This window comes from Mobula birostris, chromosome 3 (assembly GCF_030028105.1).
Source record: "Mobula birostris isolate sMobBir1 chromosome 3, sMobBir1.hap1, whole genome shotgun sequence".
Classification (NCBI taxonomy): Eukaryota; Metazoa; Chordata; class Chondrichthyes; order Myliobatiformes; family Myliobatidae; genus Mobula; species Mobula birostris.
In genome coordinates this window covers 228627932-228655161 of record NC_092372.1, presented here as the reverse complement: position 1 = coordinate 228655161, position 27230 = coordinate 228627932, and the positions used below count along the sequence as shown (strand labels likewise).

The window sequence follows — 27230 nt, the reverse complement described above, 5'->3', positions numbered from 1 at the left end:
GTCTGTGCCTCTTATCATCTTGTACACCTCTATCAAGTCATCCCTCGTGCTTCTTCGCTCCAAAATTGCAAAGTCATTAGAGCTTAATCTGATTCAACTTTCCCCACACTTCCACCCCACCCTCCCCAACAACCTTCTCACCCCACAACCTCTCCCTCCTCCTCTCCTCCCGCCCTCCCCTCACCCTCCCTCCCCTCACCCTCCCTCTACCCCCACCCTCCCCAACAACCTTCTCATCCCATAACCTTCTCACCACAACCTCTCCCTCGTCCCACCCACTGCTCATCCTCCCTCTACCCCCACTCTCCCCAACAATGTTCTCATCCCATAACCTTCTCACCACAACAACCTCTCCCTCCTTTCCTCCCACCCCCTCTCACCCCCCACCCCTCCCCATCTATCTCCCCACCCTCTCTCCCTCCCCATCCCCCTCTCCTGAACCCCTCCACCTCCTTCCCTCTCCCCCCTGCCTCTCTCCTCCATCCCTCTACCCCCCTCCCCCTCCACCTCTCCCTCTCCCTCCCCCTCCCCAGGCCATCCATGAGGGAATGAACTGCAAACAGTACCAGGACGACCTGGCGATTCGAGCTGTCAATGACGCAGCCGCCCGCCACACCAAGGAGATGCTGAAGGTGAGCTGGGGCCTGTTGCAAACGTCACGGTGCGGGATGGCAGGATTAAACCGTGTTTTACTGAGTCACCTCAGCCACGGCGCTGGGGGGGGGGGCGCACTGACGACCCAGGCCCGCTGACACTAGGGCCAATGTGCATGCACCCTCGAGAGCCCGCGTGAAAAGAGCACGTTACAGGCCCTTCGGCCACAGTGTTGTGCTGACCATGTAATCTATTCTAGAAACTGCCAGGAATTTCCCTATTGCATAGCCATTTATTTTACTAAGCTCCATGTACCTATTTAAGAAGTTCTTAAATGACCCTGTTATATCCACCTCTACCACCGTTGCCGGCAGCCCATTCCACACACTCACCACTCTGTGTAAAAAACTTACCCTTGACATCTCCTCTGTCCCTGCTTCCAAGCACCTTAAAACTGTGCCCTCGTGCTAGGCATTTCAGCCCTGGGAAAAAGCCTCTGACTATCCACACGATCAATGCCTCTCATCATCTTATACACCTCTATCAGGTCACCTCTCATCCTCAGTCGCTCCAAGGAGAAAAGGCCGAGTTCACTCAACCTATTCTCATAGGGCATGCTCCCCAATCATGATGCAGGTCAGGCAGCATCTGTGAAATGAATTAACAGTGGACGTCTCAGGTTGAATTATATTTTGGAAAAGAGAGACAATAGAGTGTTTTATCAAAGGGGATTTCGGAAGGGTAGAATAACATTGTATTCAGTTTTATGTTTGGAAGATGATATTAGGAAAGCACAGGTAAATAGAAGTTTTAGTGGTATTTTTTGATATTGAAAAAAACATTGTATGTTATGGACGAAAGGTCCTTAGATTAAATTATGGGAAATTAGGAGTGAGGAAGGCTATATAATTTTTTTTGATTTTTTTAACTGTCTTTGTGGGTATTGGTAGGAAAGGTATATTCGGATTTCTATGAGAAAGAGAATGGGACCCCACAAGGCAACATTTGTAGTACTTTATTGTTTAATATTGTGATTAATGATATTTTCTCTGAGATGGGTACTGGGTGGGTGAGTCACTTTTTGCAGATGATGGAGCTTTATGGATCAGAGGTAGGATTTTCAATTTAACTGTATGTAGGATGCAATTAGAGATCAATAAGGTCGAACAGTAGGCAAATAGATGGGGTTTTAAGCTCTCAGTAGCTGAAACGTAAGTTATACATTTTACGAAGAGGATCAATAGACCTGCACTTAATTTGAAATTGTGTAGTCAAACTCTTGAAGAAGTGTCAGTGGTAAGATCTCTTGGCATGTGGCTGGAAGCACCATATCAGTAAGATAATTGACAAATGTAAAGGGGCATTAACTATGTGGGTATTCTTGGGGTGCTACACGAATATCTCTGTTGACCATTTATATTTGTTTAATTCGATCTGTACTTGATTGGGACTGTGAGTCTTGTGGGTCAGCTTCAGCTTGGAATTGGAATTGGATGGGATACAAGCTCAGGCTTTCAGATTGTCGAGGTTGAAAGAAACCAAATGCAAGTTTCACTACTGTCTTTGAGGCTTGATAGTTTTCAGATAAAACTTTACTAAGTTTTGAAACTGACTTTAATTCACAATGTTGTCTTTCATTATTTACAATCTATAGGGCTTTTTGGATAATTTATTTTCATTTGATAAAAACTAGTTTTTTTTTAAATTTCTCAATTCCCCACACCACACTCCAGTCCAGCTGGTGGTGGTGATGCACCTTTGAGTTGGGCTGCCAACCGCCATTAAAAGTCAGAAGAGGAAACCCCACCTCGTGGAGCACCAGGAGGGAGTGAATAGGGAGCCGGAGAAGGTCGGGCCGGGACCAGGACTGGAGGGGTGGGGGATTTGAGTATTGAAGTCAGGATGCCCCAGTATAGAGTAACACACCCAAAATGCTGGAGGTCAGGCAGCACCTGCAGAAATGAATGAACAGTCGATGTTTCAGGACTGAAAAGGAAGGGGAAATCAGCCCAGAATAAGGAGAGGGTGGAGTACAAGCTGGCAGGTGATAGCTGGGTGGGTGGGTGAGGAGAACGGAGTAAGAAGATGGGAGTTGATTGGTGGAAAAGGTATAGGGTTGAAGAAGAAGGAATCTGATAGGAGAGAATGGACCCTGGGAGAAAGGGCAGTCATATAAAACTTTGTTTAAACCACACTGGGGGTAATGCATTCAGTTCTGCATGCCTCTTTATAGAAGGGATGTGGAGAGGGTGCAGAAGAGGTTTGCCAGGATCAGAGGCTATGAGCTACACAGAGATGGTGCACTAATTTGATCGTCCTATGGGGACAGGTTGAGTGAGCGAGGGCTTTTCCTTTGGGAGTGAACAAGTCTGAGAGGTGACGTGATAGAGATGAGTAAGATGAGAAGAGGCACAGATAGAGTGGACAGCCAGAGACTTTTTCCCAGGGTGGAAATGGCTAATACCATACAGCATAACTTTAGGTACTGGGGGGGGGGGGTGTCCTTTACACAGAGCGTGATGGTAGAGGCAGATACACTAGTGACATTTAAGAAACTCTTAGATAGGCACATTGGTGCCTGTGTGGAAGCTCAGGGCGAGCTTGATCTTAGAGCAGATTAAAGGGTCAGCACAACATTGTGGGCCGAAGGGCCTGACCTGTTGTATGTTCTTTAACTGAGGTTGTTTTCTCTGGAGCGGCTGAGACCGAGGAGAGATCTAATAGATTGATAAAGTCATGAGAGGTTAATAAAGGAGGCAGGCAGAAACTGATAAAATTGAGAGAGTACAGAGGAGGTTTACTAAAATGTTGTCTGGGTTTCATCTCCTAAGTTACAGAGAAAGGTTGAACAAGTTAGGTCTTTATTCTTTGGAGCGTAGAAGGTTGAGGGGAGACTTGATAGAGGTGTTTAAAATTATGAGGGGGATTGATAGAGTTGACATGGTTAGACTTTTTCCATTGAGAGTGGGGAAGATTCAAACAAGAGGGCATGGGTTGAGAGTTAAAGGGCAAAAGTCTAGGGGTAACATGAGGGGGAGCTTCTTTACTCAGAGAGTGGTAGCTGTGTGGAACGAGCTTCCAGCAGAAGTGGTTGAGGCAGGTTCGATGTTGTCGTTTAAAGTTAAATTGGATCGATATATGGGCAGGAAAGATATGGAGGGTTATGGGCTGAGCGCAGGTCGGTGGGACTAGGTGAGAGTAAGATTTCGGCACGGACTAGAAGGCCCGAGATGGCCTCTTTCCGTGCTGTAATTGTTATATGGTTATATATGGTTTTTGCCCAGGGTAGAAATGTCAGGTAGTAGAGGGAATGTTTAAAGGGATGCTGGGGAGATTTTTTCCACACGCAGAGAGGTGGGTGACAGGAATAGGCAGCTAGGGCTGGTGATACAGTTAGGATGATGGTGTTAAACAGACACTGAATGTGCAGGGGAGAGAGGAATTAGTTTAATTTGCCATCTTGGCCAGCGTAAATCCTGTGGGCTGATGAGTGTTCTCTATTTCACTTGGCTGAACAGCTCAGCTAGATCTGCTGCCTCACCGCCCCAAAGTTCCCGGTTCGATGCTGAGCTCCGGCATACTGTCTGTGTGGAGTTTGCATGCTCTCCCTGTCTCCCTGTGCTTCTCCACCAGGGGTTCTGGTTTCCCTCCACATTCCAGCAACATGCAGTCAGTGGCTTGATTGGCTGCTGGAAATTGCCCCCAGTTTGCGGGTGAGGGGTAGTCTTGGCGGGGATGGTTGAAGGATAAAATGGGATAAGTAGGCCTCTGGCATACTTGTCTTTCATTGTCAAGGCACTGAGTTCAAAAGTCAGCGGGTTATGTTATAAAACTCCGGTTCGGCCACATCCAGAGTACCGCATTCAGATCTGGTCACTCCACTATAGGGGGGATGTTGAGGTTCACCAGGATGTTGTCTGGATTAGAGGGCGTGTTCTGTAATGTGAGGTTGGGCAAACTTGGGCTGTTTTCTCCGGAGTGATGGTGGTTGAGGGGAGATCTGATAGAGGTTTATAAGATTGTGAGGGGCAGAAATAGAGTAGACAGACAGCCCAGATTTTTCATTCCAGGACGAGGGAGATGTCCTTTTTTTTTAAAGAAAGGGGCTTTCCTTCCTCCACCATCAACTCTGCTCTCAAACGCATCTCCCCTATTTCACACACATCTGCTCTCACTCCATCCTCCCGCCACCCCACTAGGAATATGGTTCCCCTGGTCCTCACCTACCACCCCACCAGCCTCCAGGTCCAACATATTATTCTCCGTAACTTCCGCCACCTCCAACGGGATCCCACCACTAAGCACACCTTTCCCTCCCCCCATCTCTCTGCATTCCGCAGGGATCGCTCCCTACGCGACTCCCTTGTCCATTCATCCCCCCCATCCCTCCCCACTGATCTCCCTCCTGGCACTTATCGTTGTAAGCGGAACAAGTGCTACACATGCCCTTACACTTCCTCCCTCACCACCATTCAGGGCCCGACAGTCCTTCCAGGTGAGGTGACACTTCACTTGTGAGTCGGCTGGGGTGATATACTGCATCTGGTGCTCCCGATGTGGCCTTCTATATATTGGCGAGACCCAACGCAGGCTGGGAGACCGTTTTGCTGAACACCTACGCTCTGTCCTTCAGAGAAAGCAGGATCTCCCAGTGGCCACACATTTTAATTCCACATCCCATTCCGATATGTCTATCCACGGCCTCCTCTACTGTAAAGATGAAGCCACACTCAGGTTGGAGGAACAACACCTTATATTCCGTCTGGGTAGCCTCCAACCTGATAGCATGAACATCGACTTCTCTAACTTCCGCTAATGCCCCAACTCCCCCTTGTACCCCATCCGTTATTTATTTATATTCACACATTCTTTCTCCCTCTGTCCTTCTGACTATACCCCTTGCCCATCCTCTGGGTTTTTCCCCCACTTGTCTTTCTCCCCAGACCTCCTGTCCCATGATCCTCTCATATCCCTTTTGCCAATCACCTGTCCAGTTCTTGGCTCCATCCCTCCCCCTCCTGTCTTCTCCTATCATTTTGGATCTCCCCCTCCCCCTCCAACTTTCAAATCTCTTACTAGCCCTTCCTTCAGTTAGTCCTGATGAAGGGTCTCGGCCTGAAACGTCGACTGTACCCCTTCCTAGAGATGCTGCCTGGCCTGCTGCGTTCACCAGCAACTTTGGTGTGTGTGGCTTGAGATTCCAGCATCTGCAGAATTCCTCGTGTAGACAGACAGCAAAATTTGCTGATGACACTAAACGAGTTGAAAAGCAAATTGTACAGAGGATGTGGAGAGTCTGCAGAGGGATATAGATAGGTTAAGTGAGTGGGCCAAGGTCTGGCAGATGGAATACAACGTTGGTAAATGCGAGATCATCCACTTTGGAAGGAATAATAGAAGAGCAGATTATTATTCAAATGGTGAAAGATTGCAGCATGCTGTTGTGCAGAGGGACTTGGGAGTGCTTGTGCATGAATCGCAGAAGGTTGGCCCGCAGGTACAACAGGTTATTAAGAAGGCAAACGGAATGTTGGCCTTCATTGCTAGAGGGATTGAATTTAAGAGCAGGGAGGTCATGCCGCAACTGTACAGGGTACTGGTGAGGCTGCACCTGGAGTACTGTGTGCAGTTCTAGTCTCCTTACTTGAGGAAGGATATACTGGCTTTGGAAGCAGTGCAGAGGAGGTTCACCAGGTTGATTCCAGGGATGAAGGGGTTAACCTATGAGGAGAGATTGAGTCGCCTGGGACTACACTGTTTGAAGTTCAGAAGAATGAGAGGGGATCTTATAGAAACATACAAAATTTTGAAAGGGAGAGGTAAGATAGAAGTTGGAAAGTTGTTTCCATTGGTAGGTGAGACTAGAACTAGGGGATATTCCCTCAAGATTCAGGGGAGAAGATTTAGGACGGAGATGAGGAGAAACTGTTTTTCCCAGAGAGTGGTGAATCTGTGGAATTCTCTGCCCGGGGAAGCAGTTGAGGCTTCTTCACTAAATATATTTAAGATACAGTTAGATAGGTTTTTACATAGTAGGGGAATTAAGGGTTATGGAGAAAAGGCAGGTAGATGGAGCTGAGTTTACGGACAGATCAGCCATGATCTTATTGAATGGTGGGGCAGGCTCGATGGGCCGGATGGCCTCTTCCTGCTCCTATTTCTTATGATACAGAGGAACAGGCTCTTCTGGTTCAACGAGCCGCTATATCCAGCAACCCACCTATTTAACCCTAGCCTGATCACGGGATAATTTGCAATAACCCATCAACCTACGAACTAGTGCGCGTCTTTGGACTGTGGGAGAGAACCACAGCACCCGGAGGAAACCCACACACACACACGGGGAGAACGGACAAACCCCCGACAGACGACGCCAGAACTGAACTGAACCACGGACGCCAGTGCCCCGAGCTGTACTGGCAGCACGCCAGACACTACACTACCTACGGTATTGAAATGTGGTGTGAATGGTGTTCCAGAGAGGGAGGGGAGAATGGGACTGGTGCCAGGGCCGTTATCAGTGAGGGGCGGTGGGTGGGGGTTGGCATCCGGTGCCAGTGCCAAGAATGATGTTGCGGTGTGCCCCAGACCCTGGTGCAGAGCGGCGAAGCGATGCGCTGCCCCCAGTGCCGGATCATCGTGCAGAAGAAAGGAGGATGCGACTGGATCCGCTGCCCCGTTTGTCACACCGAGATCTGCTGGGTCACCAAGAAATGTCGCTGGGGGCCAGGGGTGAGTGCAGACAGCTGGGCATCTGGGATGGGGGAGCTAACGTGGGGACACACTCACCTCCTCGTCCCTCCCTCTGCCGGGGTTACCCTCGCCCAATGGAAGCACTGTCCCAGTGATCTCTGACGCTTTGCTGCCTCCCTCCCCAGGGTCCAGGTGACACGAGTGGCGGGTGTCGCTGCCTGGTAAATGGCCAGAAGTGTCACCCCCTCTGCCAGAACTGCCACTGAAGGGGAGTGGCCGGGTCGGCACTCTGCTGTGCTCACCGGGGGACGTGGATCGAGGGGGTTCCTCACTGGCTCCAGATGTCAATCCAGCGGTGAACACCGGCATATCTGGCTACCGCTGGCAGCTTGAGCAGCAGAAGGAGCGACTGACTTTGGCAGCCAATGCTTGCACACGAGTGTGAGTGTGTGTGTACGAACACCGAGGGGTGGGGAGGAGGGTGTATCCACTGGGGCTTTGCCAGTGTGTGCTGTATTGTTAATTCTGGGAAGCTTGTTCAGATCTCTGAGTGAGAGCATCTTCCCGCACCCTTCCCAGGAGGCTGGAACCTTGACCGTGTTCCTGTGGAGGTTCCCATCGGCTGGGGGGGGGGGCGACCCGCACCCCTGATCTGACAACAGTGAGGCCCAGGGGTGAAACTGCTTTTCCTGGCTCACAGAGGTTCACACGACAGAACATTGTCCCCCTTCGGTTTGTCTGCAATGTTCCAATGGGGAACTGACCCTTCCCAGATAACTGCCCTGTTCCAAGACAGCTTCAAACTGACGGCCATCGCCAGGGCTCTACCTCCCTGTTGCAGAAAGATTATTTCCCTGTCCCCTCGTTCATCTCTTTCTATGCCTCCCACAGGCAGATGCTCCGATTAAACAGCAGCCATGACCCCTCATGCTCGCTATCTCCTGATCTCTGCTCCTTCGGAGATATCCCCTCCACCCCTGTAAGACAAACACACTTCCCAAACTTCCTGCCCTTCAAAGGGTGGTTGTCCGTCATGGCTGACAGTGACAGGAGACCTGTGTGGGAGAGTTTTTAAAGTGGAAAAGCTGCTGCGCTCACTCGACCACGGAGCAGTTGTCACAGCTGGGGTCTTCCTTGGTCGCAGTGGGTGACCATGATTTCCCCTGTGCCTTTGCTCCCCACGGAGCGTTGCAGAGCTGCCTTCTCTGGCTGCTGTATTCACCCACACGGTCCACCAGAACTGACATCGCCTGCTCACCGAGGTACAGAAGCCCACCGGCGACCCTCACCTGCTTTTGCTCGCCCATCCGAGTGGTGTGCTGGGCTGTAGCCAGTGTCACGTGGAGACACAGGTGAGAGCGGAGTGTCTGGTGGGGAGCCCAAGGGTGACCGAGCTGCCCCAGGTAGGACACTTTACAACAGACCCCATTCCTAACACTCCCCCCCAATCCTGACAGTTAATCTCACAGATCCTGCCTGAACGTTTCCAATGCGTATTTCAAGATTCTATTACTGGCCGTCTTTTCCCACCTTTCACTTTGCAAATATTTACTGAACTGCTATAAAACTGAAAATGCTGGAAACAGTCATGAGGGTGGGCAGCATCTATGGAGGGAGAAACTGTCAACGTTTCAGGTTGAAGAACTCTCATCAGAACCTGATTTAAGGCAGGATTTTCCCTGCTTCTTACTACAATCCCCCCCCTCCCTCAGCTCCCCTCCTCACTCCCTTGGCCCCACCTATCACCTTCTGGCTGGTCCTCCTCCCCACCATCATCTTGTTCTGGAATCTTCCCCTTCCTTTCCAGCCCCGAAGAAGGGTCTGGGCATGAAATGTCGACGATTTATCCAATTCCACAGATGCTGCCTGACCTGCTGTGTGTGTAGCTCTGGACTTCCAGCATCTGCAGAATCTCCTGTGTTTACAATGTTGTATCTTTCTGCCGACCATGAAGGGTAATATATTTTAGTACCGACACTTTGAATGTGCTTTTGATGGCTTCAGCAGCCACCTCCGCCCAGGTGTAACCGAGACAGCAGTGTCGGCTGAGGCTGCAGGTAGCCAAATTGGGCAGTGGCGAAGACCACCAGTGTGAAAGGTTCACAGAACTGCTGTGGTTATTCACTGACTTCGGTTCGCTTCCGCACATCCAGCCAGACTCGGCTCTCATCGGACTGAAACTTTGAACACGCAAGCTGAAAGTAGATTGTGGTTCAAATAAAACAAACATAGTTTGCACCAGATCACTGTCTCGGAGCACTCACTGGCTGTGGTTCTTAGTGATGCCTGGGGTTGTTTGTGTTTGTGGGAGGGTCACAGTGGGAGGAGTGGTACTGAGGGGGGTCACACTGTGGGAGGGGTGGTACTGAGGGGGGGTCACACTGTGGGAGAGGCGGGTACCGAGGGAGGGTCACACTGTGGGAGGGGTGGTACTGAGGGAGGGTCACACTGTGGGAGGGGTGGTACCGAGGGAGGGTCACACTGTGGGAGGGGTGGTACTGAGGGAGGGTCACAGTGGGAGGGGGTGGTACTGAGGGAGGGTCACAGTGGGAGGGGTGGTACTGAGGGAGGGTCATACTGTGGGAGGGGTGGTTCCGAGGGAGGGTCACACTGTGGGAGGGGTGGTACAGAGGGAGGGTCATACTGTGGGAGGGGTGGTACCGAGGGGGGGTGGTACTGAGGGAGGGTCTCACTGTGCAGGGGGTGGTACCGAGGGAGGGTCGGTACCGAGGGAGGGTCACACAGTGGGAGGGGTGGTACTGAGGGAGGGTCACACTGTGGGAGGGGTGATACTGAGGGAGGGTCACACTGTGGGGGACGGTACCGAGGGAGGGTCACACTGTGGGAGGGGTGGTACTGAGGGAGGGTCACACTGTGGGAGGGGTGGTACTGAGGGAGGGTCACACTGTGGGGGGGGGGCGGTACCAAGGGAGGGTCACACTGTGGGTGGGGCGGTACCGAGGGAGGATCACACTGTGGGAGGGGTGGTACTGAGAGAGGGTCACACTGTGGGAGGGGGCGGTACCGAGGGAGGGTCACACTGTGGGAGGGGTGGTACTGAGGGAGGGTCACACTGTGGGAGGGGGCGGGTACCGAGGGAGGGTCACACTGTGGGAGGGGTGGTACTGAGGGAGGGTCACACTGTGGGAGGGGTGATACTGAGGGAGGGTCACACTGTGGGGGGCGGTACCGAGGGAGGGTCACACTGTGGGAGGTGTGGTACCGAGGGAGGGTCACACTGTGGGAGGGGTGGTACCGAGGGAGGGTCACACTGTGGGAGGGGTGGTACTGAGGGAGGGTCACACTGTGGGAGGGATGGTACTGAGGGAGGGTCACACTGTGGGAGGGGTGGTACCAAGGGAGGGTCACACTGTGGGGGGCGGTACCGAGGGAGGGTCACACTATGGGAGGTGTGGTACCGAGGGAGGGTCACACTGTGGGTGGGGCGGTACCGAGGGAGGATCACACTGTGGGAGGGGTGGTACTGAGAGAGGGTCACACTGTGGGAGGGGCGGTACTGAGGGGAGGGGTCACACTGTGGGGGGGGGTACCGAGGGAGGGCCACACTGTGGGAGGGGATTTCTGAGGGAGGGTCACACTGTGGGAGGGGTGGTATTGAGGGAGGGTCACACTGTGGGAGGGGTGGTACTGAGGGAGGGTCACACCGTGGGAGGGGTGATACCGAAGGAGGTCACACTGTGGGAGGGGTGGTACTGAGGGAGGGTCACACTGTGGGAGGGGCGGTACTGAGGGAGGGTCACACTGTGGGGAGGGGGCGGTACCGAGGGAGGGTCACACTGTGGGGAGGGGGGGCGGTACCGAGGGAGGGTCACACTGTGGGAGGGGGTGGTACTGAGGGAGGGTCACACTGTGGGGGGGGGGCGGTACCGAGGGAGGGTCACACTGTGGGAGGGGGCGGTACTGAGGGAGGGTCACACTGTGGGAGAGATGGTACTGAGGGAGGGTCACACTGTGGGAGGGGGTGGTACTGAGGGAGGGTCACACTGTGGGGGGGGGGTGGTACCGAGGGAGGGGGCAGTACTGAGGGAGGGTCACACTGTGGGAGGGGGCTGTACTGAGGGAGGGTCACACTGTGCGGGGGGGTGGTACTGAGGGAGGGTCACACGGTGGGAGGGGTGGTACTGAGAGAGGGTCACACTGTGGAGGGGTGATACGGAGGGTGGGTCACTGTGGGCTACATTCTATATTGGAGGGAGGGCTGTTCAGCTGTCTGTTTTATAACTCCAAACAAGAAAAAGGATACAGGTAATTTTTTATTTCGTTTCACCTTTAATGCTCCTGACTTCTTTTTCACAAACTGGAGTGAAAAGGGCGAGGAGACTGACATAACGTAAACATCCAGCGACTCGATTGGACTCTCTCCGCCCTGGCACTGAGTGGGATCTGAATCCGGCATCCTACAGTGACTGAGGTCCAGAGAGACCGATGAGTGCAGAACCCTCCCGTTTCACTCGCTCCCCTCCCTCCAAAATCTCCGCTGCCATACTGTCTTCCCCACACCCAACCACCTCCGAAAATCCCTCTCTACTGTCTCATCTCCACCACCACCCACTCTATGTTGTCTCTCCCTGCCTCCTTCCCAAACTACCCATTCCTCTGGCCCGGCAATCATTGACAGCCCCTTTGTGACTTGTCCCCCCCACCCCAAACCATCGCAGATACCCCCCTAGATGTATCTTCTCTCCCCTGAACTCTCCCCCCCAACTCATTTCTCCTCACCTCCTCCATACGCTTCCCTTTTCATCTCATCTCTCCTCCCACCCCTTTTTCCAAAGACTCTCCCTCCCAACCACTTTTAACATGCCAGTGTCATCTCTGTCCCCCTCTTCCCAGCTCCCATTGGCCCTCAGCCCTCCCAGCTAACTCTGACGTACCCTCCGTGTGTCCGGACCCCACCGCTCTATCAGCAGCCATTCTGCCCCCAGCCCACGGTGATGGAGGGGGTGAGGGAACCGTGTGGCACTCCACAGGGTGAGAGTTCCTGTCACATTTGCTGGGGGTGGCGGGGCCTCCGTCACTTCCAGAAGACAACGTTCCAGAGCAGAAGCCAGCACGGGTAGACGAGCAGGGCCAGGAATGGGTAGACAATGGAACCGTAGAGGTGGTGGTCGAGAATGGCCTCGGCCACGGCCTGCAGGAAGAGCTGCCAGCACTCGAGGACGGTGACCGGGTACTCGGACAACTCGTGATACAGGTAGATGCAGAGAATGACCACCATGGGTGGGGAGAGGAACACCAGCAACAGTGCGTTCAACACCCTGGGGAGAGAGCAGAGAGGGAGGGGGGGAGAGAGGAGGGAGGGGGAGGAGGAGGGAGGGAGGGGAGGGGAGAGTGCAGAGAGGGAGGGGGGAGAGAGGAGAGAAGGAGGGAGGGGAGAGGAGGAGGGAGGGGAGAGAAGATGAGGAGGGAGGGGAGAGGAGAGGAGGGAGGAGAGGAGGAGGGAGGGGAGAGGTGGGAGGTGGGGAGAGAAGAGATGGGAGGGAAATACAGGATGATGAAAGAGGAGGGGAGTCAAAGGAGAGGAAGAAGGGGTAGTGGGGAAGAAAGGAGAGAGTGGGGGTAAAGGGGTGAGGGGAAAGAGATGAGGGGAGGTTCAAGAGAGGGAAGACAAACGCAGCAGTAGAGGAGAGTGGAGTGGGAAGATGGGATGAGTGGAGAGACGAAAGAAGAGGGGTAGTGGGGAGGAAAGAAGAAGAGAGGAGGTTGTAGGGAGGAGGAGGGGGGATGGGTGAGAGATGGTGGGGGAGGAGGGAGAAGAGGGGAATGGGGAAGGGGAAGGACAAGGGGTGGGTGAGGGATGGGGATGGATGTGGGTGTGCACAAGGGAGAGGAACCATTGTAGAATCACTAATAATTGCCAGGTAAACTCCACCCCCAGAGACAGAGCAGTGACCTCCCCACCCAGAGAATTAGAGAGCAGTGACCCCTCCCCACCCAGAGACAGAGATCCAGAGAGAGGGTATGAGAGATGGAGACAGTGCAATAGAGTGAGTTCCAGAGAGATAAAGTGACAAAGCGACAGAGAGAGCAAGAGGGAGATACAGACAGACTGATACAGAACGATACAGTGAGAGAACGAGAGAGCACAACGGAGTGGGTTGCAGACACAGACACAGTGATAGAGCGAAAGAGAGACACAGAGAGGGATTAAGAGAAATGAGATGGAGAAAGAGAGATTCAGAGAGACAGTGAGTGGAGTGAGGGAGGGTCAGCGATACAGGGAGGGGAAGAGAGTGTGAGAACATGAGAGACCAGCCAGTGCCCAATCCACCCTCAACCCTGCTGTATAAGATCACTGCTGGTGTGACCTTTAGCCTTGACTTCATCCGTCCCATTGAGTCTATTCTGCCATTCCATCATGGCTGATTTATTATCCCTGTCAACCCCATTCTCCTGCCTTCTCCCTGTAACCTTTCACACGCTGGCTAATCAAGAACCTATCAAACTCCATTTTAGATATACCCAATGACTAGTCCTTCACAGCCGTCCGTGGCAATGAACTGCACAGACTCAACACCCTCTGGCTAAGGAAATCCCTCCTCGTCTCTACCTGAAAGGGACGTCCCCCCGAGTCCGTGCCCTCTAGTTCAAGACTCCACCACCACAGGAACCATACCTGACTTGCCAGAGGTCTGTCCCTGAAGAGTTCACAGGAAGGACACTCCAACCACGCAGAGCGGTGGGAGCTTCCTACCCCAAGTCGTGTTATTAGATCAGATCCAGTGGTGACCTGGTGCTGGTGGAATCTGCAATCCTTTCGGGGCCGGGCGTCACGTTTAAGAGTCAGAACAAGCTGAGGGAAGCCTGGCTAGTGAAGGTCACCCTCGGGCTAGCGTAGTGTCCAGTCTCTTCCTACAACTCAAGCCCACCAGTCCAGGTAACAATGTCCCCCGTCTCTACTTCAGTGTCGTTCCTATAGGACGGCTCCCAGAGAGATCCGGACGTGGCCTCACCAACATCCTATAACATCTCAAGCACTCAAAAATCGATTCCTTAAGGTTGTTACAGCTGGGGGTGGGGGTAATGGGGACAAGCTCCCATGACCTATTAAATGCTCCCAAATGGCGTGCGTCTCTAACAGCCTCTGACAACCAAGTCCCGCTCCTGGCCTTCACGTGTGGCTTAGCTACTAAGCCCGGCGGAAACACTGAGTTCAGTGCTGACTATCAACACCCGCGTCGCCGCTGGTGCCAAACTGTATCGGTTTCTGCCGCTCTTTGGGTTCATCAGCTGCGTGGAGAGGGAGAGCCAGCTACACAGGCAACAGCCTGCTCTCCGTATCGTACTGCCCTGACAGCTAGGACACAACATCCACAGTCAACCCTGAACAACAGAGCCTCACACTCAAACCCCGCCCGATGAAGGCCAGTGTGCCTCTGTTCACTTCTGTCAACACCTTTAGGGAACCATGTACCTGCACCCCAAGGACCCTCTGTTCTCCCCAGATTCCTGCCGACCACTGTCCATGTCCGACCCTGGTGTGTTTAACCAGACTGCAACACCCCACATTTATCAGAGCAATGCTGGAGGAACTCAGCAAGTGGAGAGGAGTAAAGGGTCAATGTTTCATGCTGTACTGCAGTCCTGATGAACTCAAAACGGCAACCGTTTATTCTCAACAGATACTGCCCGATCCATGGAGTGTCTCGGGAATTTTGTGTGTTGCTCAAGGACAGGCCTTTTGGTCCATGATGCTGTACGAATCTTTAAACCTACTCTGAGATCAACCTAACCCTTCCCTCCTACGTCGGCCTCCCTTTCTCTACCGTCTCCTGTATGTGCCTTTCTTAGTTTCCCAAATGTCCCTAGTATATCCACCTCTCCTGCCACCCTGGCAGAGTTCCATGCACCCACCAGTCTCTGTGTTAAAAACAACCTACTGCTGACATCCCCCTGGACCTCCCACCAATCACCTTAAAATTATGCCCCCTGGTATTAGCCACTTTTGTCTCTGGATGTCCACTCGACCAAGTCACCTCTCGCTCTGTTGGAATGCAGCCTGTGGAGCCGGTGTTAGCTCATCAGGAGTTCACTGTTGGCCCCCCCCACCCCCCGTCTCCACCCACGGCGGCACTCACTTGTAGGGTGCGGGCTGGACCACAGCGGCAGCAGGGATCAGGCTGACGGCCAGGATGAAGCCCAGAGAGAAGTTGATGAGGGAGATGCTGCCGAGGAGAAGGGCCAGGTACAGGATGGCGATCAGCTTCAGGGTCATCCAACCCCGCTCCGTCAGCTCCATCGGCAGAGCCCTGGGGGCAATCAACACGATAAACTGAGTCACCATGGTCAAGGGATGCCCACCACTCACACCTACTGAACTAACCCACTGCCCACACCAAACTGCCCAGGCCATTGACGCCAACCCAGTGCCTACACCATCTGCACTAACTCACTGCCCACGCCATTGGTGCCAACCCAGTTCCCACGCCATCTGCACTAACTCACTGCCCACACATCAACACCAATCCACTGGCCACGCCACCCGTCCCAACCCAGTGCCCACGCCATCCGTCCCAACCCACTGCCCACACCAACCAACCAACCCTCTGCCCAGGCCAACTGGCCCAACCCACTGCCCACGCCATCTGGACCCAACCCTCTGCCCACGTCGTCCACACCAACCCACTGCCCATGCCATCCCTCTGCCCACTGCCCACGCTATCCAGCCCAACTCACTGCCCACACCCACTTCTCACACTCTCTACACACTCACCTCACACTATCTGTACACACTCATCTCTCTCTCTCTCTCTGTACACTCATCTCACTCTGTACACACTCACCTCTGATTCTGTACACATTCACCTCTCTCAGCACTCACACCGACTGTTCATGGCTGCATACCTCTGTGTATTGTGGGGCAGAGCCAGACCAGCCACGTAGATGGCGATGGAAGTGAGGACCACGGCTTCGGTCTCGGACACGGGGAAGTGGTCAGTGGCTGTGCCCTGGCACAGCAGGGGCACATAGTAGAGTGCCAGCCCCATGGCGTGGCAGATGAAGATGGGCGTCATGGTGCTCAGGAAGCCAGGCCTCGGCTCCTGTGGGCAAATGACAGGATAGTGAGGAGTGACCGTAGGGGGAGGGAGTGTGGAGAGACTGTCAGTCCAGTCCTGACCCCAGAAACTTGACTCTGAACCAGAACCCCACGGGCAGGGTACAGTGCAGACCTCCCATGCTGCCCTTGTTTTTCACAAAACTATACAACTTTATTTACACAAAGTAAAACGTTCATTATTTACAAGATAGTGAATAAATTCAAATTGAAGTATGATCACTATTGTCTATAAAACAGTCAGTACCCTGTGGGGCCCATCGCTCCCGGAAATCCCCAACGTGCCCATTGCGACCGCGTGCTCCCTCTCCAAGGACAGCCGGGCACAGACATATCCTTGGAAAAGGGCAGGCAGTCGGCCCGAGCAGTACCCTCCACCTTCTGCCACCCAGACTTGTGAATGGCCACCTCAGGCAGGCCCAGGAGATCCTTCCGAACCGGGTGCCTGTAGGTGAGGAGTGTGGGACTGAGTACAGCCACAACCTGAGGGTCCCACCTGTGCGGGCAGCGCCTTCAGCTCCGTCCACACCAGGTGTTGGTCCGAGCACGCATCCGGCCGACACCCAGGAGATATAGAGTTGGTCAGCCTGCGAGCCCCCACCCCCTCTTCACCTCCTTGAGAAAGCAGAGAGGTCCGGGAAAGGCTCCACCACACATCCACCAAGTCGAAGCTTTCTGACTGATGCCTGGCCACTCTGAGGACCAGTGTGATCCCTCTCCTCAGGGTGCAATTGAAATCAGCCCCCATGATGATGCACTCGCGATGGTCTACGGGCCCTGGTGTTGCAGACAGCTCATGGAGCAGGCACATCTGCACCGGGCCGGCCTCGGGCGTGCATTGACAAAGTGCATTTGCTCACCGCATATCTCCCGTCCCAGAGGAAAGAGAGATGGTGGAATCTACCGCCATTGATATTAAGGGTCACAACACTCAAATTCATGGTGCATTTTACTGAGACCCCTCACCAGAGCCCCTGGATGAAGGATCGGAGCTCTCCTTCGAGCCCCCTCCTCCCTTCACCCTGTGACCCTCTCCAGGGACTCCAGGAGCCTCTTGAACTGACGCCGATCCTCACGGGTCACCTCAGCTCCCCCCGCCCCCCCGTCGATTGGAGGATCACGCGGATCGACTGGACGACCCCTCCCAGACCCGACCAGCGATCAGTGGCCAACTGGGCTTGAAAGGTTTCTTTCAGTAATCCCACATGAACTGTGGGATCTCCTCCAGAGAGACAGGCTGTGACTCGGTGCTGGGGTCGAGGAATTCAGCCACCTCGGCCTCAAAAATGTCCCCCTCTTCCCCCCTCACTGGGTCCAATGCTCTTGTCACCCTCCAAGCAGTTATTGTCTGCACACTATGTGACCACCTTACTCCTCAGTGTGACCCTAATGGTAGACCCGACCACGAGCTCTACCTCATCCCTCACTCCTCACCCTCACTGTAAACCCCATCCCTCACTCCTCACCCTCACTGTAGACCTCATCCCTCACTCCTCACCCTCACTGTAGACCCCATCCCTCCCTCCTCACCCTCACTGTAAACCCCATCCCTCACTCCTCACTCTCACTGTGGACCTCATCCCTCACTCCTCACCCTCACTGTAGACCCCATCCCTCCCTCCTCACCCTCACTGTAAACCCCATCCCTCACTCCTCACCCTCACTGTAGACCTCATCCCTCACTCCTCACCCTCACTGTAGACCCCATCCCTCCCTCCTCACCCTCACTGTAAACCCCATCCCTCACTCCTCACTCTCACTGTGGACCTCATCCCTCACTCCTCACCCTCACTGTAGACCCCATCCCTCCCTCCTCACCCTCACTGTAGACCCCATCCCTCACTCCTCACCCTCACTGTAGACCCCATCCCTCACTCCTCACCCCCACTGTAGACCCCAACCCTCACTCCTCACCCTCACTGTAGACCCCATCCCTCCCTCTTCACCCTCACTGAAGACCACATCCCTCCTCACCCTCACTGTAGACCCCATCCCTCACTCCTCACCCTCACTGTAGACCTCATCCCACACTCCTCACCCTCACTGTAGACCCCATCCCTCCCTCCTCACCCTCACTGTAGACCCCATCCCTCACTCCTCACCCTCACTGTAGACCCCATCCCTCACTCCTCACCCTCACTGTAGACCCCATCCTTCACTCCTCACCCTCACTGTAGACCCCATCCCTCCCTCCTCACCCTCACTGTAGACCCCATCCCTCACTCCTCACCCTCACTGTCGACTCCATCCCTCACTCCTCACCCTCACCCCATCCCTCACTCCTCACCCTCACTGTAGACCCCATCCCTCACTCCTCACCCTCACTGTAGACCCAACCACGGGCTCTACCTCATCCCTCACTCCTCACCCTCACTGTAGACCCCATCTCTCACTCCTCACCCTCACTGTAGACCCCAACCCTCCCTCCTCACCCTCACTGTAGACCCCATCCCTCACTCCTCACCCTCACTGTAGACCCAACCACGGGCTCTACCTCATCCCTCACTCCTCACCCTCACTGTAGACCCCATCTCTCACTCCTCACCCTCACTGTAGACCCCATCCCTCCCTCCTCACCCTCACTGTAGACCCCATCCCTCACCCCTCACCCTCACTGTAGACCCCATCCCTCACCCCTCATCCTCACTGTCGACCCCGTCCCTCACTCCTCACCCTCACTGTAGACCTCGTCCCTCACTCCTCACCCTCACTGTAGACCCCGTCCCTCACTCCTCACCCCCACTGTAGAGCCTATCCCTCACTCCTCACCCTCACTGTAGACCCCATCCCTCCCTCCTCACCCTCACTGTAGACCCCATCCCTCACTCCTCACCCTCACTGTAGACCCCATCCCTCCCTCCTCACCCTCACTGTAGACCCAACCACGGGCTCTACCTCATCCCTCACTCCTCACCCTCACTGTAGATCCCATCTCTCACTCCTCACCCTCACTGTAGACCCCATCCCTCCCTCCTCACCCTCACTGTAGACCCCATCCCTCACCCCTCACCCTCAATGTAGAACCCATCCCTCACTCCTCACCCTCACTGTAGACCCCATCCCTCACTCCTCACCCTCACTGTCGACCCCATTCCTCACTCCTCACCCTCACTGTAGACCTCATCCCTCACTCCTCACCCTCACTGTAGACACAACCACTGGCCCTACCCCGTCCCCAGGACCAGTGACAGAGGGAAGCCCCTCCACCTCTGGATCCAGAGAACCTGCCACATCCCGGGCACGAGCTTGCTGGCTCGTTTCCAGCTCGACACCCTCACAGCCTACCTGCAAACAACACCGGGAGAGTCCCCTCCCTCCTCACCCCTTGGGAATCACTCCGAGATCAGCTAGATGGGATGGTGATCTGCGGTTCCCCCAGCTCTCTTAGACGCTCCTGCGCTCGGTATTTGGCCTCAATTGGGGCAACAATCTGTGAGACCAATCCCACTGGTGACCCGGTACCCGCAGGTGACCCTGTGTCACGGGGCTTTGCCCTTCCCAAGGGAGTATGCACTCCCAGTGCGCAGTCTGAAACGAAGGCGTCCATTTCCCCACACGGCCTCCTCGTCGTGCTGCCGGTCACTGGCCCAGAGGCCGCGTGTTCCGGAGATGTCTCCCAGCTGAGGGCCCCTGTACGACAGGGCTATCCTACAGCTCTGGGGGGGCCAAACTCCTTACAGGCATGGCATCTCGAGCAACCCGTAACCCACAGGACAGGTATTGCCCCTCAAAATAACCCTGAAGCCACCCCTCAGCATCCTCGCCCCACTCCAGATGCATAAGCAGCCTGTGCTGAAACGAGAATATGTGCTCATAAACCCGCGGGGATGCCCTGGACCATATCGGGGTTATTTTCGAAAGCATCTCACCGATGGAGTGCAGATAAGGGAATGGGGCCTTGTCAGGGAGATGGGTGTGGGCGTCAGAGAGGATTACCAACTGCACAGGGCCCAGCACCAGCTCCACCTGCATATAAGCCCTCCCCGCCTTTAACCCCCCGACTCAGGGCCAAAAACACACCCCTCGGTGATGTCAGTACCGCCCCTCCCACAGTGTGACCCTCCCTCAGTACCACCCCTCCCTCAGTACCACCCTCCACAGTGTGACCCTCCCTCAGTACCACCCCCCCACAGTGTGACCCTCCCTCGGTATCACCCCCTCCCACAGTGTGACCCTCCCTCGGTACCACCCCCTCCCATGGTGTGACCCTTCCTCAGTAGCGCCCCTCCCGCGGTGTGACCCTCCCTCGGTACCAAACCTCTCACAGTGCAACCCTCCCTCGGTACCACCCCTCCCACAGTGCGACCCTCCCTCGGTACCACCCCTCCCCCAGTGTGACCCTCCCTCGGCATCACCCCTCCCACAGAGTGACCCTTCCTCGGTACCACCCCTCCCACAGTGTGACCCTCCCTCTGTACCACCCCTCTACAGTGAGACCCTCCCTCAGTACCACCCCCTCCCACAGTGTGACCCTCCCTCAGTACCACCCCTCCCCCAGTGTGACCCTCCCTCGGTACCCGCCCCTCCCACGGTGTGACCCTCCCTCGGTACCGCCCCTCCCACAGTGTGACCCTCCCCCGGTACCGCCCCTCCCGCAGTGTGATCCCCCACCTCAGTGTGCTTGTTGCCAGCCCCTGTTTCAGGACCGTCATTGGGGAGGTATGGGGGGTGTTGAGCATTTGGAAATGCTCAGGACTGGTAGTTGGTCTGTTTGCCATACCTCCTCCACAGCCTCAGTGGGGCACACGGGCACCTTTGAGAGTTTGATCCACAAGTCCAGAGCGTGAATATGCATTCAGGAAAACGTTCATCAGGTGGTCAGAGACGCTCGGGACTGGACAGTTGGCCTCTCCCCTCCACAGGACACTCTCGCAATTCCGCAGCTGATCCACTCCTCTGGGGCGTCAGAGTGTAACAGCACCCAAACAGGGCCCACTAACTCCAATCTCATTCCCTGGCATTCCCCAATACCCTCCTCAGTGCTCGTTTCAGTATGAGGGGCTCTGTCTCCCCCACCCCTCAGGCTTCCAGACGGTAACCCCCTCAGATCCCCCTCTAAGCGAAAGCAGCAGATTAATTAGCAGTTAGCCTCATGCTATTTCAGCACCAGTGACCCTGGCACGGCCTGTACCGAGCTTGTACGTTCTCCCTGTGACTGCGTGGGTTTCCTCTGTGTGCTCTGGTTTCAGCCCACATTCTCAAGATGAAAGGTTAGAGGGTCACACAGGGTAATTGGGCCGGTTACGGTATGGGTTAAGAGGTCACACGGGGTAATTGGGCCGGTTATGGTATGGGTTAAGGGGTCACACGGGGTAATTGGGCTTGTTATGGTATGGGTTAAGGGGTCACACGGGGTAAGTGGGCCTGTTACAGTATGGGTTAAGGGGTCACACAGGGTAATTGGGCCGGTTACGGTATGGTTTAAGGGGTCACACGGGGTAATTGAGCCTGCTACGGTAGGGTTAAGGGGTCACACGGGGTATTTGGGCCTGTTACGGTATGGGTTAGGGGGTCACACGGGGTAATTGGGACGGTTACGGTATGGGTTAGGGGGTCACACGGGGTAATTGGGACGGTTACGGTATGGGTTAGGGGGTTAGGGGTCACACGGGGTAATTGGGCTCCCTACACGGGAAGGGCCTGTAACTGTGCTACATCTCTAAGTGAGTGAGTTCCTCGAGCATTCTGTGTGTGTGTTGCTGAACATTTCCAGCACCTGCAGCATTTCTTGTGTCTACAATATTTCTTGTATCCCTCAAACACATTTCCACTTTTACCCCATCTTCCCGCCACCCTACCAGGGATGAGGTTCCCCCTGTCCTCACCTACAACCTCACAGCATCCACGACCAGCAAATAATTCTCCGCAACTTCCGCCATCTCCTACGGGATCCCACCAGCAAGCATATCTTTCCCTCCCCCATCTATCGCTCTCTGATGTTTATCTGCTCTCTCTTTGTGATACTGTGTCCTTTACCTGCTCTCTCTGTGATATTGTCGTTTATCTGCTCTCTCTGTGATACTGTGCCGTTTACCTGCTCTCTCTGTGATATTGTCGTTTATCTGCTCTCTCTGTGATACTGTGCCATTTACCTGCTCTCTCTGTGATATTGTTGTTTATCTGCTCTCTGTGATACTGTGCCGTTTACCTGCTCTCTCTGTGATATTGTCGTTTATCTGCTCTCTCTGTGATATTGTCGTTTATCTGCTCTCTCTGTGATATTGTCGTTTATCTGCTCTCTCTGTGATATTGTGCTGTTTATCTGCTCTCTCTGTGACATTGCGTCATTTATCTGCTCTCTCTGTGATATTGTGCCGTTTACCTGCTCTCTCTGTGATATTGTGTCGTTTATCTGCTCTCTCTGTGATATTGTGCTGTTTATCTGCTCTCTCTGTGACATTGCGTCATTTATCTGCTCTCTCTGTGATATTGTGCCGTTTACCTGCTCTCTCTGTGATATTGTGCCGTTTATCTGCTCTCTCTGTGATATTGTGTCGTTTATCTGCTCTCTCTGTGATATCGTCCCGTTTATCTGCTCTCTGTGATATCCTCCCGTTTACCTGCTCTCTCTGTGATATCCTCCCATTTATCTGCTCTCTCTGTGATATCCTCCCATTTACCTGCTCTCTCTGTGATATTGTCTCGTTTATCTGCTCTCTCTGTGATATCCTCCCGTTTACCTGCTCTCGCTGCTGATACTGGTAGTGGTTCCTGGGTGTTGTCAGAGTCCCACTCACCGAAGGCAGCGGGCAGTGTCCCATCACACTTGTAACTCGTGCCCTGTAGCTGATGGACAGGTTTTGGGGAGCGCTGGCCCACCATCTGTGAGCTCAACCTCATCCCGCAAGACATTATTAAGGGCACATCGACAGTGGTCCACGTGCCTTGCGTTTGGCCAGCAGTTCGGCACGACACGGGGCTCGAGGAGAGGGGGTTACGGACAAGACTGGTGAAAGGATATTCTCAGCAGCAGGATGAAGAGGAGGAAAACGAAAGCAGGCATGTAGTACCCGATGGAGGCGAAGCGGGTGAGAGAGGGCAGCAGGTAGAAGAAGTACGACTGGTGGAGTCGCTCCAGCAGGTTGTTCAGCTTCCGCACAATCCCTTCGAACACCCTGTGGACACAAGGCACCTGCCATTACACCGGGCTGGCAACTGCACAGGCATCGGCAACTGTGTGTAATGGTGAACAACCATTCTGTCACTAGTAACTACCACTCCCCGTCACTGACTGTTACCCCATACCACAGTCCGTACCGTCATCCCTGTCCCCGTCACCGTCTGCACCATCGCCCCGTCACTGACTGTAGCATCATCACTGTTCCACAGCCTTACGCAGCGAGGATTGAGCCTGTCGGGATACTCACTTGCCGACGGTGACCATGTCGAACTTGTACTGGCGGAAGCTGTTGATCCCGCGGATGGTGACCGCTTCGATGTGGTAGCGCAGGAAGAGGCCGTGGTCTCCCTGGGGCTTGCCAGAGCCCTGCTTCAGCACCATCAGGAGCATGGTGTGCAGAGAGTGTAGGTACCCGTCCAGCGAGTCCCCGTCCGACCTCGGCAGCTGTAACACAGACAACAGTCGTCAGTCCAGCCACACGCAGCACCCATCAGCCAATTCCGAACAAAGCCACTATGTGGAGACTGGGATGGAAAATGCACCAGTTTCAAACGTTCCCTATTCAATCTTTTGCCTGCTTTTCTTTGTCCTTTCTGAAAGACCTAGGTAGAGTGGACATGAAGAGGATGTTGCCTATTGTGGGGGAATCTAGGACCAGAAGGCACAACCTCAGAATAGAGGAACATCCAGTTGGGTGTGAGGAAAAAGGGTTTTCACCAGTGGCTGGTGAATCTATGGAATTCATTGGATTTATTTAAGACGGAGATTGGTAGACTCTTGATTGGTTATGGAGTTATGGGTTACAGGGAGAAGGCAGGAGAATGGGGTTGAGAGGGATAATAAATCAGCCATGATGAAATGTCAGAGCAGACTTGATGGGATGAATGGCCAAATTCTGCTCCTATGTCACGATGCACTGGACTTTCTCTTTTGCCAAGATATTTTGTTGTCCTTTGTGAAAGGCCTAGATAGAGTGGATGTGGAGAGGATGTTTCCTTTAGTGAGGGAGTCCTCAAGCAGAGGGCACAGCCTCAGAATAGAGGGACATCCCCTTAGAACAGAGATGAAGAATTTCTTTAGCCAGTGAGTGGTGAATCTGTGGGATTCATTGCCTTAGAAGTTGTTGGGTATATTTAATGCAGAGGTTGATAGATTCTTGATTAGTCAGGGCATCAAAGGTTATGAGGAGAAGGGTTGAGAGGGATAATAAATCAGCCATGATGGAATGGTGGCACAGACTCGATGGGCCAAATGGCCAGATTCTGCTCCTGTGTCTATGGTCACATGAATGGAAATTTACACCAAATCTGTATTCGCAGAAGGTAGAAGCTTCTGGAAGCACTCAGCAAATCAGGCCGCAACTACAGAGCAACATGGAAACAGGACATTCGGCACAAATCTTTCACCATGACTAAGATTGCCATCTACGTTTGTCCTATTTGCCGGTGTTTGGCCTAAATCCCTCTAAAACAGGGGCTCCCAACCTGAGGACACGGACCACTGGGTTAACGGTAAGGGTCCATGCATAAAAAACCTTGCTCTAAGACGTTTCAATCAAACTTCAATGAAACCCTGTCAGACCACACTTGGAACACTGAGTTCAGTTCCGGTTGTCCCACTATAGGAGGGATGTGATAGAGGTGTACAAGATGAAGACAGGCAGATTTACTCTCAGTACCCACTTTATCAACTATACCTGCACACCTGCTCATAATCCAATATCTAATCAGCCAATCAGGTGGCAGCAACTCAATGCACAAAAGCATGCAGACATGGTCAAGAGGTTCAGACCAAACATCAGAATGGGGAAGAAACGTGATCCAAGGTACTTTGACTGAGGAATGATTGTTGGTGCCAGACCGGGTGGTTTGAGTATCTCAGAAACTGCAGCGACACGAAGGGCTGAAGGGCCTGTTTTTGAATTTATTTCCTGGATGTAATTGCACAGTTTGCTGTCTTTTGCACATGGGTTGCTTGTCCTTAATTCTATTGGCTTTCTTTATATTTACTGGGAATGCTAACAAGGAAACTAATCTCGGGATAGTATATGGTGACATTTATGGAAGTTGATAACAAATTTACTGTGAACTTTTCAATGTCTTGTTCCTTTGCTGTCCTGTTCTGTGTTTTATTCACGGCAGGGGTTCCCAAACTGGGGTCAACGGACCCCTCGGGTAATGGTAGGGGTCTGTGGCATTAAAAAAAAGGTTGGGAACCAAGGAGCGGAGTGGTCAATTGACAGTCCTGATAAACATCCTCCCTCTGGATTGAGAGATTGTTTGTCAATGTGGGATGGTCACCCACATCCTGGTTCCTCGCCTCTCCTTCAGTTTGCGGGAGCGGGGAGTATCACTGATCAACTAGTGAAAAGTTGTAGACACGAGAGACCGGAGATATCCAGCAGGATCCCACCATGTACTGTGCAGTACACTGGACCCCCCCCTCCTGTAATGTACTCACAACCCACACCCTGTACCTAATGGTGCACGGGACCCCTACCCTGTACAGTACAGTACACAGGACCCCCACCCTGTACTCTATAGTACACAGGACCCCAATCCTGTACTGTACACAGGACCCCCACCCTGTACAGTACAGTACACAGGACCCCAATCCTGTACAGTACACAGGATCCCCACCCTGTACTGTACAGATCACAGGGTCCCCCTGCCCCACCCTGCACTGTATGGTACAGAGGATGCCCCCTCCTCCACCCTGCAACTACCTGCCCTTTACGGTACACGACCCCCACCCTGCTCTGTATGGTACATCTCTGAGGTCTGTCGTGTTCCCAACATACTGACGCAATTACAAAGGTAAGACAGTGGCTGTATTTCATGAGGGGTTTGAGGAGATTTGGTAGTCACCAGAGACACTAGCAAAGTTCTACAGGTGTACCATGGAGAGCATTCTAACTGACTGCATCACCGTCTGGTACGGGGGTGGGGGTCACTGCACAGGATCAGAAAAGTTGTAAACTCAGTCAATTCCATCTCGGTCACTGGCCTCCCCAGCACTGAGGACATCTGCAAAAGGCGATGCCTCAAAAAGGTGGACCCATCATTAAGGAGCCCCACCACCCAGATCATGCTCTCAATTCATTGCTACCATTAGAGAGGAGGTAGAGGAGCCTGAAGGCACGCACTGAATGTTTCAGGAAAAGCCTCTTTCCCTCCGACACCCACCTTTCCCTGTATAGTACAGAGGACACCGTTCTTCTGGCAGAAGGAGGAGAAGAGATTGACAAGGTCCAGGTTGGGCAGCTGGCCATTCAGTCCCTCTACACTGATGTCGAAGCTGGTGACCACATCGCTGCTCAGTTCGATGGTAATGGCGGCCTGGATGGCACCGGCCCGGCCCTGCATCACTGATGAGCTGATTGCTAGGGGCAGGAGGCAAGGCAGCAGGTCAGAGTACCGGTAAACCATCGGCAAGGAGACACACCGTGGCAGGGTCACACTGAGGGAGGGTCACACTGTGGGAGGGGTGGTACTGAGGGTCACACTGTGGGAGTTGTGGTACCGAGGGAGAGTCACACTGTGGGAGGGGTTGCACTGAGGGAGGGTCACTGTGGGAGAGGCGGTACCGAGGGAGGGTCTCACTGTGGGAGGGGCGGTACCGAGGGAGGGTCACACTGTGGGAGGGGTGGTACTGAGGGAGGGTCACTGTGGGAGAGGCGGGTACCGAGGGAGGGTCACACTGTGGGAGGGGTTGTACTGAGGGAGGGTCACTGTGGGAGGGGTGGTA

At 53.8% G+C, this 27230-nt stretch overlaps 2 protein-coding genes across 10 annotated transcripts in view; one reads left to right on the top strand and one right to left on the bottom strand.

Moving 5' to 3' along the window:
- Positions 1-9524, top strand: part of shrprbck1r (sharpin and rbck1 related) — an 85275-nt gene extending 75751 nt beyond the window's left edge. For 5 of the 7 annotated variants that reach the window (XM_072254299.1, XM_072254296.1, XM_072254295.1 and 2 more), the window contains 3 exons: positions 534-632; positions 7183-7326; positions 7473-9524. In XM_072254299.1, coding sequence (XP_072110400.1) covers positions 534-632; positions 7183-7326; positions 7473-7553 — 324 coding nt within the window. In that variant the 3' untranslated portion in view covers positions 7554-9524. Of the gene's footprint in view, positions 1-533; positions 633-7182; positions 7327-7472 lie in introns of those variants that run through there. The other 2 variants (XM_072254297.1, XM_072254300.1) reach the window with 2 other exon arrangements.
- A 2033-nt stretch (positions 9525-11557) lies between these two features.
- Positions 11558-27230, bottom strand: part of gpaa1 (glycosylphosphatidylinositol anchor attachment 1) — a 35262-nt gene continuing 19589 nt past the window's right edge. Inside the window, exons 7-14 of one of the 3 annotated variants that reach the window (XR_011885531.1) lie at positions 26669-26865; positions 23731-23927; positions 23325-23478; positions 21084-21146; positions 16153-16349; positions 15387-15557; positions 12183-12566; positions 11558-11714 (exon numbers count right to left, since the gene is read on the bottom strand). Coding sequence is in view for 2 of the 3 variants with exons in the window: in XM_072254292.1 (XP_072110393.1) it covers positions 12323-12566; positions 15387-15557; positions 16153-16349; positions 21084-21146; positions 23325-23478; positions 23731-23927; positions 26669-26865 (1223 nt within the window). In the remaining variant the exon portion in view is untranslated. Of the gene's footprint in view, positions 11715-12019; positions 12567-12633; positions 13358-15386; positions 15558-16152; positions 16350-21083; positions 21147-23324; positions 23479-23730; positions 23928-26668; positions 26866-27230 lie in introns of those variants that run through there. The other 2 variants (XM_072254292.1, XM_072254293.1) reach the window with 2 other exon arrangements.